We start from the raw sequence: 16,362 nt of genomic DNA, 5'->3' as shown, positions 1-16,362 counted from the left end.
TTTATAAAAAAAAAGTACAGTAGATTCCTATCAAAATCTACTATACCAAATTGGTAGAAAATAAATGTATAGAACAAAGAAGTACATTGTACTAAGTCTATAAAACAAATTAGCCGTGATGTTTTAATAAAATCAAACTACTTGTAAAAATAACATTTTATTACAACTGTATTTGATCTTTTAGCAACTGTTATACTGTTTTAATTTTAATGTAAAAACTACCGGTTTAACTTACGTATAATTAGGTTGAGAAAGTTAAATTAGTTTCAAGATCAATTCGTGATTCTTAATTATGATCAACTGTGACACGAGTGAAACTTTCAACAATAAAATTGTTATACCAATATACCTAATATAATTCTGCAGGAATATGTCCTGTCAATTAATTCTCCACTCGAATCTCACCTATTTTAAATTTTTAAACATTCAATAAAATTATTAATTTATAGTACTCTTAATAATATGGGAAAGAAGAATTTCGTACATACATATTTATCACACGGAATTCATGTATTGCAATTAATAATTAATCATCACTAACTAGATATATATTATAGCAGTTTAGTGCTATTAGACGATTTTCTTTTACTTCCTTTCGACCAATGACGACCTCTATTATAATTAGCTTGAATTTGATATGAATTCTGTTAGAGGGTGATGACCATGTATAGAGTTATTGGACCCGTTGCAGTGTGCACTGACGCTAATAGTGACATAAGCGATTGACAAATATTATCTGTAATCTGTGATGACAATGCTAATGTTGGCTTGATCAACCATACATAATTTCCGTACTAGTTTTATGATGTATTGATTTGGTCAGAAAACATCATGCCAACGTTTAGTTCAATGATGAAATCACAATTATAGTGTTAAATTAACTAACAAAAATATTAACAAATGTCATACAAATAGCTGCCATTTAAACTATTTGTTAACAGTTTTAAACATTATATATATCTTTTTATTTTAACATGGGAATTACGGCTACATATAATTAATATTAACTCTATTACGAGGTCTTCTCTAGAACTAGATATTATGGGAATTGTTGAAAACTTGTGTTTACTATAAATAATATTACGAAATGGAGATATCAAGGTAATATTGTATAAAATAATAAATATATTTAAGAATGTTATCTTTTGTTTTATTTTTGCTAAAAAAATAATCATCGGATTAAACAATTTGATATAAAATTTATACATTTCTTTTAGCATATGATTCGTGTTTCTATTATCAAACTAGTATAATATAACTCTATTCGTTTGAATTTAGAAAATCAGGCTGACCAACATAACAAGAAAAGGAAAATTTTTGTGTAGATTGAATTCCTGATCAAACCGTATTACGTGGCTTGTCTGAAGTGCCTTCTCTATTAGTTAGTCCCTTAGTTATATATTCTTTGGGTTTGATGATTTCACTAATCTGTGGTTTGATAATTGATTATAAAATTAAGCAAATTTTTCAAATTTATAACCAAATCAATTCCATATTTTTACGATTTTCTCATAATTACATTAATTACTATCTTGATCTTGTATAATTTCCAATAATAAGATTTTCTTCAATCATTGACTTAAAAAGGCATTCATATTTTTAAATTATATAATATTAGAGCAAAACTCGCACTAAATATAGAAATTTAAATAGTTTCTTAACTGGCAGTGAACTTTAATAAAAATGTACAATTTAGGATTTATTGGTGGCGGCAATATGTCCACTGCTATTGCCAGAGGAATCGTTGAAAACGGTTAGTGCAGATTACTGTTTATATCATGATTAATAGTTTTAACCGTCAGTGGATACCATTAACATTAGACGTATTACATGAAACAGCTTTTAACTCCATATAATCCAATTAATATCACTCATAACAGTCAATCGAAAAAATGTCATATTATTATGATGAAAGCTGATTGTCTCGAAGAACTAATATGTCCCTAAATATATGATATTACAAAATAAAATCTGCAGTGCATTTTGAATTAGTTTATGTAATGTCGATATTGAGTCTCTCTATATTAGTAAACTTTAATATTTTCTTCTTTTTTATAATGAATTCCACCATAGACACATTAATATTTAACAAGGTATAAAAGTACCCACTGTTAAGAACCTCCTTGGTTCAATGGCAGGTGATATGCATCCCAGTAGCGCTTGTCAATGTAAAATAAAAAAAATAATAGAATAAAAAATGACTGATTACCCTTGTTGTCTTAGATACTATGAACATTAACTGAACTTGCTAACTGACTAATATTAACTAGTGTAAGTAACTAAAATCCTAGTCCTGGTTTTCCTTAATACTTATCCTGATCCTGGCATTGCTTAATACTGGTCAGTGCTACTACCAATTTCCTATATTACCCACTTCAATATATACAACAGTAATCCTACATGATACTACCCTACCTGATGGGTGCATAAAAGAGGTATTTTCCCTTTTATAACCCATTACGAAATGATATTTACTCTTATTTTCATAAACAATTATTTTTTTACAGATGCACACCCCGTTTCGAAAATCTGGGTGTCAGGACCCAATTTGAAGAATTTGAAACACTGGAGTGAATGGGGTACTAATGTTACTACTCAAAACAGTGAAGTATTCTGCAATTGTGACATCATATTTTTAGGTGTAAAGCCTGGAATGTTATCAACTGCTGTTAAAGAATGCCAGTCTGATTTAACAAAAAATTTATCCCTTAAGAATGTGTTGTTTATTTCTATGCTAGCTGGAATTACTATTGATCGATTACAGAAGGTTTGTTGAGAATCATATTTAAAAAGTACATATTATCTCACAAATAAAATATGATTTGCGAAGTATGGGCATTTGAACTATTAACAATTTATTTATAAACTCACATATTATTTCTTTCTAACAGAAAAATTAAAATTTGCAATAAAACCTTTTCGATTTCTAGTAAAATCTAAAAGTAAATTCATTTTAAATTCATTTTTTAATTTGAAATACAGTTACCAATATTACTAGTAACTGTGTTTATTATACTCTACCAATAGTGATTGATGGAGATGGTGATTGAGATGGCAGTCGAGCAATATTTATAAATATTTAATCTTCTAAAACTATATTATATTTCAGGAATTAGCAGTGTTATCACAAAATGTGGGTGTCATACGCATAATGCCTAATACTCCAATGAGTGTCGGTGCAGGCGCATGTTTGTACACACCTGGTCAAGGGGTTACTTTAGCACAATGTGAAATATTAGAAAAACTAATAAATAACTGTGGTATTAGTGAAAAAGTGCCAGAATCCTTAATAGATCCTCTTGGTGCCTTGACTGCTTGTGGTCCTGCTTTTGTAAGTATATATTACTTTAAAAAAATAATTTATTAATAGCATTTATTTCAACACAAATTTTAAATTTAAGCTATATTAATTGTTAGGTAAACCTAATAATTATTAAAGTTTAATAATAAATAAGGTATACAAGTACTTATAGTTACAATTTAATTATATATTATTATATTTTGTTATAATGAACTATCTGTATGTTACTAGATTACTACTTAGTTTTTTATAGGTTTTTTTTTATGATTTTTTTGCAATTACTTATTTTACACATGTTTATGTATTTTAATTTTTTTTGTGACTATTTTTATTACCTTTCAGTAATGTGTTATGCTTTTTTATTTCAGATGTACATAGCAATAGAAGCACTGGCAGATGGAGCGGTAAAACAAGGTGTACCAAGAGCAATAGCAATACGTTTAGCTGCCCAAATGGTGGCTGGCAGCGGTAAAATGGTGGTACAGTCTGGGAAGCACCCTGGCCTGCTCAAAGATGAAGTATGCTCCCCTGGTGGTTCTACTATATGTGGAGTTACCGCTCTAGAGGATGGCAAGTTAAGGTAATGTGCAAAGTATCTATTCTGGCGTGCTAATGTTTCAGTTTGAATATTTTGGATGACAATGAAATTACAGTATAATTAAAAGTATAACATCACAGGGCTAAGGAATATCGGCAATAGTAGTGTATGTTAGGCACTGATGCTAAAATAAATGATGATATGATAAAATATCATGGGCGTAACACTATATACTGTGATGTCTAATGGTGCTGTAGATAATACTTGCCACTTTCCATAAGGGCAATCCACTTTATTGATTGTTTGCAATACCCTTTATAATAAAAATAAACATTGGAGAGCAACCTAAGTAAACAATCATGTTTACTTGCCATTGTTAGTTAATGGCTTGTTTTTAATAGTAATAATAAAGATAGAGTTTTTTCTACGTTAGGTATCAAATGTCTATAACTAATTTCATCAGTATTGTTTATTTTATTTCACACTAGCTTTTACCTGTTAGTTCGTCCGCGTAACTGTGATATGTTTTCTGGGCGTGATAAAAAATAATTTATACCTTCTCCATTCCATATTGTATGTGTACACCAAATTTCAGACTGATTAGTTAAGCCGTTAAGATGCTATAAGGTAATAAACAAACAAACTCACTTTTACATTTATTATTTTAGTAAGAATTGCATATTGAACATCTTAATATTTTTAAACCTTAAAAAAGGAGTAGATTTTCTTTTAATTGTATTTACGGTAATTAAGTATCACTGTTCTGTCTTGATATCTTTATTACATTTAACCCTTCTTTGCATAATTTTTTTATTGGTGAAATAAATCAAGGTGATATTAATTCATGTTCAAAATTAAAGGAAAAATGGTTAAAAAAATAAATTTGACAGCTATATTTATTTTTCTGTAGTGGACATTGAAAAGGTCAATCAAATCCAGACACGATCAACTTTAAGTGAATTTGTCCTTTTATATAATTTTTGGGCATTCAATGTTATGATGGAAATTTTCACCATTATGCAAAGAAGGGTTAAACTAAAAGTTTAGTAACAGATTTAATACTAAATTATGTATATAAGATCAAAATTTATGTCATTTTTAGGGCAACATTAATCAATGCTATTGAAGCTGCAACACTTAGAACCAAGGAGATTGGAAAGAATTAAGAAGTATTAACAACAACACATTTACTGCATCTATGTTTCCTAGCTATTAGTAATTTTATTATAGATATATTTGTGTTTAACAGGCTGTAATAATTTTATTTATTCATGTAAACATGATTTTAATATAGTTGAACTATAAATTGAATGTAAAAATTATAATTAAAATTATTGATGTCATATTTTACAGCAGTCAGATTTAATAAAACAATAAAATTAAACATTGTCATAGTCGTAGAATACTGACGGATCTGACAAAGATTACCATATAAAGATCCGTCAGTATTCTATGACTATGACGATATAAAATACAAATGAAATAATAAATACATATTATAAAACAATGAAGTAGATCTACTTCATTGTTTTATAATATGTATTTATTAAAATCCTAAACTATTATAAAAGAAAAATATAAATTACTGATATAATTTAACAGGTATCAAGAAAGTATTACTAAAACAGCAGTATTGCTTACCTTAAAGAGTATTTTTTTGTACACTTCAATTATTAATTTAAGCACAATGACTATTATTTATAATTATATGATAGTTAATTATCCTTAAACTTATGTCACACCATCTAGCCCCCAATTATGTAGTTTGTACTACAAGTACAAAAAAACTGATATAAGAGACATATAAGAAAAAATCTGCAACTATCAGAAGGTGTTTGGTGTGTTGAACTGCTAAACTATTGTCGTCATATAATTTTAATCAAATTTAATTTTACTATGACATAGTCTAAGTCTAAATAATATTGTGATAATTATTATGAATCTCGTATATTTTTATGAATTTCTCTTCAGAAATTGTATTACATTAATGAAACATGTTGTGATTGTATTTTATTATCTTTTATAGATATTTTGTTATCATTTTATTTAAGTATATATAATATAATATTATAACTATTGCATATAATATTGATTGTATTATTCTACAGGTAAAATATATAACGTATCAATCAATTTTGTATGTTGGTATTTATAAATAACAGTTTCGTGTTTAACTCGGTGTAATTTTCTACAATTATTTATGTCATTATTTCCAATAATTATATGTATCTGTATTATATCAATCCATTAAAAAATAAATAAGAAACTTGCAAATAAAATGTGAAACTACGATTATTCTTTATTTTATTATAATACTTACATATTACTGTATTAAAATCATTAGCTTTATGTCCATAACATTTGTGTTAAAGAAAAAATAATGTTTACCTATAACATATTAACTTTGCAATTTAATTTCATAAGTAATAGCATTTTTTTTTGTTAAACAATATAATATGCAATAATTATATTTTTTCATATTTTTATTTAGTGATATTGTTAATTTTCTCAATATATGTACTGTACAAATACATGACCGTGTCTAGTGTAATATTGCTATTTTATAGATTTGATTTATTTGTGAGGAATAATCTCTGGAATTACTAAACCCATTCTAAAAAATCTATCACTAAATAATAGTATCTTTCTACTATTTAGTAAATATAGCGCTATCTGTGCTATATTTCTCACAGGAATACTTTGGGATTGGGATATAACAGTCACTCGAGCAGATTCAAAAGAAATGAAATCATACTTAGACATGTAGTTTAGTCGAATAGTGTACGCAACTATTTTATATATTGTAATTTTTTACTCTACCCAGTGATATAATGAAGCAAAATGTCATTGACTCCATAGCCCAGTTTAGCGAGTAGTTTTCAGCCATGCAACTTAATAGTTAGAAGTTAAAATTGTTCTTTCACTTGGAATTATTAATTTAATTATCAAATTTAAAGCTTTAAACACCTCTTTCTTTAGCAGCAGACGTCCATATATAAAAAATGCAATATACCTACATTTCATAGCGTCATCTAGTCCTAAACTAAGCCGAGCTTATTTTATAGATACTAGACAATTGATATACACACTTAAATATATTTTTTATTAATAAAATATTGTTAAATAAAATAATGAACGGCACAACAATTAGAAATAAGCTAATAGATTGTTCTAAATTTTGTATTTGTTATGTATACATAATATATATGTTATTAGTGTGATATTCACTTTACTTTTTTTCGTAAAATAGTTTATTATGCTCATAAATAAATATAATACCTAAAAGTTGTAGTTTGCTTTTTGTTATAAAACTAATTTTGGTTTTTTATTGTAAAGTAATAAAGTTCTGTTAGAATATGAAATATGTATGTTGTGGAGAATAATAAATATTATTACTATTATCGATTTTGATTTCACAATCCTTTACAATTGAGATTTGGTAGCATATGGTGATGGCATTCGTTCACCCATCCGAGCCAAGCGCTAAAATTTTGTTGTTTGTAAATCGTTTTGGCACATATCGATGCTGTGGTGATATCGTCGCTTAGAAGATCTGTCAAAAATAACAAATACATATTTAAAATTTTGTTCATTTTGGACTTCCGTATCAAAAGGAAAAACGGAATCCTTATAGGATCACTTTGTTTTTCATTTGTTTGTCAGTCTGTCAAGAACTTTTTTTTCAAGAACATATGGGGCTATCAAACTGAAATTAATATTAAATACTCAAGCTACAATTTCTTGAAGCTACGAAAACATCAAACTTGCAAGTTAACGCAATCAAAAGACACGGCCATTTACATCATATATTTTGTCATTTGCAAAGCTTTACTCACGCATTGCAATAAAAATTCAAAGAATATAAAATATGTGACTAAAAATGTTTACAAAGTTTCGACCAAGAAGCTATCCAGACCACTACTGAAAACTTTCCCTCACAAAAACAAATGGAGTATCACGTCTATTTATGGTCACACACACACTGAAGTAATAGTTTAAGGGACGTGCCATGTTAACATTAGACAATCTATAGGTATCTGAATATATCAATCATAGTTTGTATCAAATCCATAGAGAAAGACTATATAATTTTATTAGTAACTAAACAATCTAGTTTTATAAGTATGGCGAGTAAGTATTTAAGCCATGTAAATATAATGGGTATACCTCTACATCTAACGTTGCATCCTTTCCCAGGGTTGCTACCGTTGTTACACCAGTAACGATCGTTGATTTGAAAGAGTCCATAGTCGAAGGATCCGTCTTCGTCTGGTCCACCAATCGCAAATGTGTGACGGGAGCTTTCCGCTTCTACTATACACACCCCTAAAAATACCACAAAATCAAAAACCTCCTGATTCTATTTCATATAAACAAGTAACCAGACTAACTAACAATCCTGCAACTTGATATATTTCAAATAAACAGATGAGATGACTTGCTTGACGAAAAATTTTACACCTCAACACCTATATATACGTACATGAATGCCCATGGTGGTAGTGCTAACGATGATGCATTGCCATCTTAGTTCTATTATATGCTTCAGTATTTTATCATTGCTATTATGTTTGTTACCTCTTTAATTTCATTATTTATTAACTATTTTGGAAAATTATTGTTTTATCTAAATATTTGTACATTGATCCCATAGAATTTTATCAAAATCGGTTTATAGTTTAATTTTGAAATCAAAATAACTGGTTTTGCCACAAATGAAGTTAATTTTTTTTTGTATAATTTAAAATTATTTGAAGTACATAAAGCGAATTTTTACTCTGATGGCTTCGAATTTCATGGACCGCTTTGCATAATTTTAAAAGTGAAATATTATTAAAACTTACAGTCTTTTAGCTGATTCTCAGGAAATCCTTGTGTTTTAAGTTCTATAGCCAGTTCACATTGCGTGAAGGTTTTGTTTAGAGCTTGACATATTGAAATCATACTAATTATCGCGGTAACAATATTTTTATACATTTTGTATTGTTTTTCTTGAGCTTATAAAACTAACTGACTGGTCGTACGTTCCTAGTAGGTAATTTATGTCAAGGATTACAATCCGTAACGTACTTATATTTAAATGGCGATTGTTGAAACCTGTTGATTTTCGTCAATAAATTGACGATTCGTTTAATAATTACCAGTTTCTTTTTTTGTTATAATGTTATTATGTTGTTAATTTTTTTATCCAACTTATATTAGCAAACAAGCTGACGGCGCACTTTCCATGAAGTGGGTAGTAAAGTTGAACAAGTTAAAACTAACCTATCTTTCAAGATGTGGGTCATTGCTTGTTCGTGGGTAAACAATATTTTTAGGTAATTTTCAAATGCAGGGACCCTTAATTCGACTGTATTTTTATCTGTATGTCAAGCAATATGTTACGAACAAAGTAAACACTAGTGATTACAAAATTGGTTTAGAATTAGTGAACAAATTGAGTGACATACACACAAAATACACTTACAAGTGAAATAAGAGTAAGAGAGGATTTTTTTCACTTATCTCTATTAGTAGAAATAAATGAAAATTCATTTACGGCGATATACTCCTTGCACTGTGGTTTTGAATGGATATCTGCATAGATATACATATATCTATTAATATAATTAGGTATCCTTTTTGTACTCTTAATAAATTTCTACACATCTAATCTATTTATTCCTATCAGGTGGAGAAATAATTCCACTTAACTTCCTAAGGGGAAGTTGGTAGGAACAAGTGAAAATGACCGTTTAATTTTGCACACAGAATCAAATAGATACTCTAGCCTTGAAAACCCTCAGGATTTTATTCCTTGGTTGCTCGAATAAGAAAGGAAAAAGCAAATAGTTTTTTTTAAAGAAGTGTAATATTAATCATATAGAGATGAAATCCGTTCTTACGTCTCACTCTCCAATAAAGAAAGGATGCCAAGTAAGACTCACCTACCACTGACACGGTGTTTATTTTGGTATGAGTGGATGGATTTATCCTAAATTATCTATATTATAACATAAGCGCACCATATAAGAAATAAAATAAGGCATTATTAATTTATCTGTTACCAAACCACAGTTTAAAATAATCTCTCCTATATAGTCTTTTTGCTGCTATGGTCTATTTAAATAGAATACTTGAGTATGTTATACTTAGTTTAAAAATAAGATATGTAAAATAAAAAAATAAAAAATCTGCATAAATTTAGTTCATTATTTATTTTGAAGCCTATTACATCACAATAACATTAGGTACCAATAACCTTTTATTTAAAGTGTCAGGCATAATTACCTGTCTTCTAAAATATCACCAATTAGTTTGTGACTCTATCTCTCAATTTTCGTAACACTTTTTCTCAGTCTCCTTTAGCATTTCATACAAAAAACCAAATTTGTTATCTATTGATATTATGCATGGATCATCTTTTTAACCAATCTAGATTATTATTTTTATATTAATTTCACTTTGGTTCTTGCGTAAAGAATACGAAAATAGTCATTTCTGATAGTAACATATATGGTGTAGTAATTACACTCCGGCCATAAAACATGTCAGGGTCAAGTAACCTAAGTAGATATTTCTAATTCTTTTCCTCCGTAGACCAGTATATTTTCCTGGTGGTTTGTGCGGGCGTATAAGGATGATACGGGTGCACACAAACTGTTTTCCTTGTAAAAATGAATAATGACATCCGCCGCGCTAAGCCAACACCAATATCGATGCTTTTGCGTCTTGGTATATCCATCATGGGTGCCTGTTCTTCTTCATCTTCATCAGCGCCTTTAAAACAATTTATTTTCTGTAAACTGTGCCGAATTTTTCCAATGTTTGGTCTCAGCTTTGTTTGAAAGCTCGGTAGTCTTCGCAGCAACGGATTTTGGCTTTTCTCTTCATAATTTTTTATTGTTTTCTCTTGGGGTTTGCAGTCACTGCTTGACGGCTGCGCGTCTTCGATTCTTACTTGTTTCACGTAATCTTTCGTTGTTTCGGCTAAAGCAACCAACGGATATTCCTCAAAACTCATCACGTAATAGCTCCGCTTTATACCATGTTACATGGTTTCGTTAGTTGACTGTCGCAGAATGAGCTCTTGGCATTGATTGAGTGTGACGTATCTCTAAGATAAGATTTAGATAACAGAGATTAGGTATAAACATCATCGTAACGCATTGATTTATATATATATATATATATATATATATATATATATATATATATATATGTATAAATTAGTTATTAATAATAAGCGAACTGTGTACAAATGCATCTTTTTCAGCTGCATCTCCCGTGTTTGCAAACACTTCACTACGCATGTTCTTTTCATCCACTCTTTTATGTTTAATTTTACAATTAATTAGATATCTTTATAATATAGTGGGTATAACTACCTTATCTATAGGTATGCAAAATGTTAGCGCTACGAGACTACGAGTATAAGGCTAATAATAATAATAAATAATAATACGCCATACACATACATTACCTTCTATACAAAACATACACACTATACTTTCTTGGTCATGAACCCGTAAGTGTGGTATTTATTTATTTATTCATTAGTACATAAATGTGTACATGGCGGACTTAATGCTAAAAGCATTTTCTCCCAGTCAATCATAGGGAATTGTCAGAATACTCGAATGCGGTACTAGTAGTTATTGATATGCATACATACTAAAATTACATATATAGACGAATAAATATATATAAATAACAAATATACTTACACATATACTATAACAAATACTATATTATACAAGAAATTAATATAAAGTAGGTACTTATTACTCGGAAAAAGTAAAAAAGTGAGCATGAACGTTTTTTTTTTAAAGACGGTATACGTTGAAAAGCTTATTTAGCTCTAAAAGCTGAGAAGTTTGAAAGTAAATAATAATAATCTCTAAAAGAAATCAGAAACTCTTAAAATTACTTGGTGTAATAAGCCCGTAAGTCTAACCTCTATCTTATTAGTGTTTCTAACGTGAAGCAGTTGTATTTGCATGGCTATGTTTCGGTTTGAAGGGTGGGATATGGCACTGAATTTACGGAGTATAGAAGAATAACACCCGAGTCCTCAGGAATGGCAACGCATGGGGGGGCGAAACAGTATACTTTGTTATATCCATAATACTGCTCATGTCTATAGGCGACGATTATCACTTTCCATCAGGTGGGTTGTCAGTTTATTTGCCATTCTAAGTTGCATAAAAAAAGTCTAAGTTTGCAAACCTCAACAAATGTTTTAAGTCTAAAGAATGAAAAACTTAAATAATAATAATAATATCTAAAGGAAATCACTGTGACATAATAACAAAAGAGTAGATATTACGGTTTAACTTTTTACTACGGAACCCTGAAAAATATACCGCTACTTACAATTTGACCTTGACTGCAGTCGCCGTGAGTTTTTAGCCAAACTTCCGCAACTGGTCACTCTTAAAGTGTTCTCAGTTATAATATTTTAATACCTAAAGAGACTGATAGGCGAAAAACCCCTCAAAGATTAATACCATGTAAAAAACGCATTCCAACTTCTATAATATAAAAATGAATCGCTGAATGTGTTGCTAAGTGCAAATTTCGAGAACAGCTGAACCGATTTCGGTAATTCCTTTTTTAGAATATTCCTTTAAATACGAGGCTGGTTCTTATGGAGAGAAAATTTTATAAAATTGTCTGAAAAAGTCTAAAAATAACAATTTTCTATACTCCCATACAAACGATTCGTAATAATATTTAAAAGTCAATTTGAATTTTAATACCATACCATAAAGTTCAAGTGTTAGCGGAAAGGTTCTGGAAAAGCAAAACCATTGAGTGACGTGGCACGGGTTTTAGAATTTATATTTTTTAACATAATGTAATTATTGACTTATCAAGTTCTTTTTTTATTTTTTTTTATTTAACTAGCTGACGCGGCATCCGGAATAGTCGATTAAATATTAAAAAAATTAAAGAATCGACTGTTAGGCGGTACGAAGTTTGCGGGTCAGCTAGTATAAAATATAGGGGGGGGGGAGATATTGCTAGTAATGTGGACTACCAGTCCCATTGCTAGCAATATACCCTGTCAGGTCGACCTCCACGTGGTCCCTCCTGGAAACCATCTTGGTGAATTCCAGATAGGTATTCATCACGATGGGCTAACTGATCTGTCATTCATTCTCACCTATCATCCCTCACTATTTCTTTATTTTCACCTATCGTGCCCCACCAGCGTATACCGTTAGCGCAGGAGGAGTTACCATTCCATTATCATCTATTAATAAAAAAGTATAAAATATAAACAGCCTGAGTTATATTACGTTACGTTAAATGCTATGACGGTAGCTTTACTCAGTGGTTTCTATGGAAAGCCTCGTTATGTCATATATGTATATTCACCACAACGTTAGTACCTTTCTGCTGTGTAAACATATACATACAAAAGTGAATTTTTTTTCGAAATATCGATTGCTTCTATACCTTTGCTTCTCGTGTTACACTTATTATCAAGCAACTCTATATAGTGTACGATTATAGGCCGTGTTTCGGTTTGAAAGTTAGAATATAAGCATAAGGTCTTAGTTATACAGATTCGTCGGGTAGCACCAGGAACGGCATCATCAGGAATATGCACCGGTAAAGGAAGATTGGTCGGGTGGCTCCAGGAGCGACATCATCGGGAATATATAATAGTAAAGAGTCAATCAAATTCGGCGTTGGTAATTTTTTATTCACTTTGGAGAGGCGCTATAAAAAATTTTCTAGATACGTAGTAGTAATCAGGTAGTAAGTAATCAGGGCCAAAATCGGTCCTGTTACTATACTACTCACGATTTTTTAAATGTGAGACCTCACACGAGGGCTGCATTTAAAGTTTAGGAGACATTAAATTTCAGAGTGCCTGGATCATTAGTCGATCGTTCTATTTACTTAATTATCACCATTATTGGGGACGACTATTTGGGTATCTCTGTCCTCTGTACCACTCATGCTCTTACCAAGAAGCAGCTGTACTTGAATAACGGTGTTTCGGTTTGAAGGGTTGAGATATGTTAGTAAAATTACATGGTAAGAAGACATAATAACATAACCTAAATTACGGGATTAGCAATTCATTAAGTGTATTTAGGGCGTTACGGTATATTCCGTGATATTTAGGTGGTTTTGATATCTGTAGGTGACAGCGAGTGCTCTTGTATAAGTTATCATGACGAGACATGGCTTATATTTCACGGCATATACAGGTGTCCACATTGCTGAGATGCAAATACTAAGCTAGACGTCTGAACTTACACGATTTGATGGCGTACGTAATGAACACATTCATGGCAGTCTTGATATGCAAAGCAAGAAAACCGTTTGCCATGGCTAAGTTACGTGGAAACCAGCAGATTACGTTAATCACAAATGTTCAATGTACAAACAGATGGCACTAGCATTCTTGGCCGTCCCACGAAATGCTGGCTGACATCGTAAACGAAGACCTGCTTTGTCTGAGGAAAATGCACAAAGTCGAGTAGAGTAGTATAGAAACAGCAGGAAAGCTGATTCTGGTCATAGCTGGTATTAAAGCAAGCATGAAGAAAAAGAGGAAGTCTGTATAATAATGTTCATTTATAATTTTATAAATCTATTGATTATTATAATAAAATTTATTATATGACTTTCAACATCTTTTATTTACAATAAAATAGACTTTCTTTTGTTTAAACAGAAAAAAATTATTAACATCATTAAATGTGCCTAAATATGCATTGAACACCTGTTGATCGCAAACTTTTTACGTTTTTTTTTTTGTGGTTCAAGAGTATGAATTTGTTTTAATAACATGAAAGTGACCTTATAGTATTAAACTCGACCATTGCATGATCAAAACCACTAGTTCGTGTTTAATCAAACGACCTTATTTTTTCTTTGCAATTGTCGCGGTATGCCTGACTCAACAAGGCTAGTTGAATGCGCTCTTGTTTTTCACAGTGACGTAGACAGACCGCCACTAACTACCTGTCTCTTTCATTCCTGTAAGACTGTATGAAAGAAAAACATTAAAACTATCGCGTAATGCGCAGGCGTCTCGACGCCGCGTCATAGAAGTTTTCCCAACCAGTATGACAAGCCGTAGCGATCGTTCTTGACTCATTCATAGTGTAATTTGTGTGTTTACAACTCGTATATTGAGTTTTCTCTATGTATATATTGTACTCTATTTAATCAACTTAATGTTTTCTACTTGACTACGTTCCATCAAGGTCAGTTTTTTAATTGAATATTAAACAGGTGTTTTCTAACATAATAACTGGTCGTCCACTAACCCTAGATAATATTTAAAATAATTCTATATAATATTGCAATATAACAAAAATAACAAATAAGGTGACAGTCATGTAATATTGCTTTAGAGATGCGCCTTACATTTACCGTGCATGCAAATAATAGTGACGTTGTGTCGCATCGCTAAGAATAAATAGGAAGACTGTAGCTGTTAGTGTTAAATAGATACCTGGGTAATTAGGTGAGTGCCTTATAATCCACTGTTTTTGTATAATGTTGGGTCGAATCGGTATTTATTTATTATTTTACTTTAAACATTATTCTGTAGTCGTTAACGTAAATAACAAATAATTTAGGACTATAAACAATAAAAATAAATTTAATTTAAAGATGTCATAGAGAAAGAATTATTAAAACTATCAAGAGAAGTAGGTTCTATCTAAATTATTTTGTGTTTTTTATGTGTATGTTACGCGACATCTTTGCTAATACTGAATCGATTTTGATAATTATTTCTGCATTGAATAACATTTTTTCGATCTTTAGTTGTCTAATTTATTAAGGGAAATTTTATAAATTTTGCTCGGGTCTAGGCGTTTTTTTTATACAATTAAGGTGATATACAAACATACGGCCCACCTGATGGTAAGCGTTTACCGTAGCCTATGAAACCTCTTTACATCTTTTTTGAAGTACCACATGCTGTAATCTCTTTGGTTTCTGTTCTTCTAGCACATTTTAGTTTGGGGACTAGGTGATATTATAGTTTGTTTGTTTTATATGAAATTATTTTTGGAGAATTGTTTGTCATACTTGATAAATAAGTCATTATAGTACTTAATACTATGACTCCATGTACGATGTTTCCTTAAAATACCTCATATTTAAAAATACTTATAATGAGTGTAACACTTACGTGACTAATAAATAACTTTATCATTTTATCAATAGATAATTCTCGTCGGTGTATGATAAATTTGTTACAGCGACATCATTCCACCATTTTGATTTTGTGAAAATAACGATTGTAGTAACTATTTAATTACATTTAAGATCTAAGGTTTAAAGAGGGGTTGCTCACATCAAATATTTATTCGTTTTAGAAAAGATATAACGCGAGTATGGGCTTGTGCTTCTCATTTGACTGCGGCGACTGCGACGTGTGTTGCAATCCTTGTTGCATGGCACTGAGTGCCTGCTGTCTCATACCTTGCCTGTGCCCGAACGCCTGCGGACAACAGCAGCAACCTCCACAGACTGTCGTTGTACACCATCCACCGGTGGTAGT

General features: G+C 30.5%; 2 protein-coding genes across 4 annotated transcripts; one reads left to right on the top strand and one right to left on the bottom strand.

Moving 5' to 3' along the window:
• The first annotated feature begins 1,395 nt into the window (after positions 1-1,395).
• On the top strand, positions 1,396-5,210 carry LOC113519078 (uncharacterized). The gene is made up of 5 exons (XM_026904134.3): positions 1,396-1,753; positions 2,508-2,767; positions 3,110-3,331; positions 3,670-3,881; positions 4,942-5,210. Exons 1-5 carry the CDS (start codon positions 1,684-1,686, stop codon positions 5,003-5,005), a joined length of 828 nt encoding a protein of 275 aa, XP_026759935.2. The 5' UTR covers positions 1,396-1,683; the 3' UTR covers positions 5,006-5,210.
• Positions 5,211-5,255: 45 nt separating this feature from the next.
• On the bottom strand, positions 5,256-14,657 carry LOC113518938 (lysozyme-like). Of its 3 annotated transcripts, XR_008252586.1 has the most exons (4): positions 14,643-14,657; positions 14,097-14,296; positions 10,110-10,935; positions 8,027-8,165 (listed from the first exon to the last, which is right to left on the bottom strand). XR_008252586.1 is itself a non-coding variant. In XM_052892740.1 (3 exons), the coding sequence occupies exons 1-3, from the start codon at positions 8,814-8,816 to the stop codon at positions 7,253-7,255; spliced, it is 432 nt and encodes a 143-aa protein (XP_052748700.1). In that variant the 5' UTR covers positions 8,817-8,922; the 3' UTR covers positions 5,256-7,252. The 3 variants fall into 3 exon arrangements, 2 of the variants coding, with proteins under 2 accessions (XP_052748700.1, XP_052748699.1); XM_052892740.1 differs by lacking the exons at positions 10,110-10,935; positions 14,097-14,296; positions 14,643-14,657 and adding exons at positions 5,256-7,392; positions 8,684-8,922 and having other exon boundaries at positions 8,007-8,165; XM_052892739.1 differs by lacking the exons at positions 8,027-8,165; positions 14,643-14,657 and having other exon boundaries at positions 10,018-10,935; positions 14,097-14,259.
• Between the last annotated feature and the right edge of the window lie 1,705 nt (positions 14,658-16,362).

The sequence above is a fragment of the Galleria mellonella genome, unplaced genomic scaffold (genome assembly GCF_026898425.1).
Source record: "Galleria mellonella isolate WM207_F2 unplaced genomic scaffold, CSIRO_AGI_GalMel_v1 utg165, whole genome shotgun sequence".
Classification (NCBI taxonomy): Eukaryota; Metazoa; Arthropoda; class Insecta; order Lepidoptera; family Pyralidae; genus Galleria; species Galleria mellonella.
Note: the sequence above shows the minus strand (reverse complement) of the source record. Positions and strands in the feature narration are given on the sequence as shown.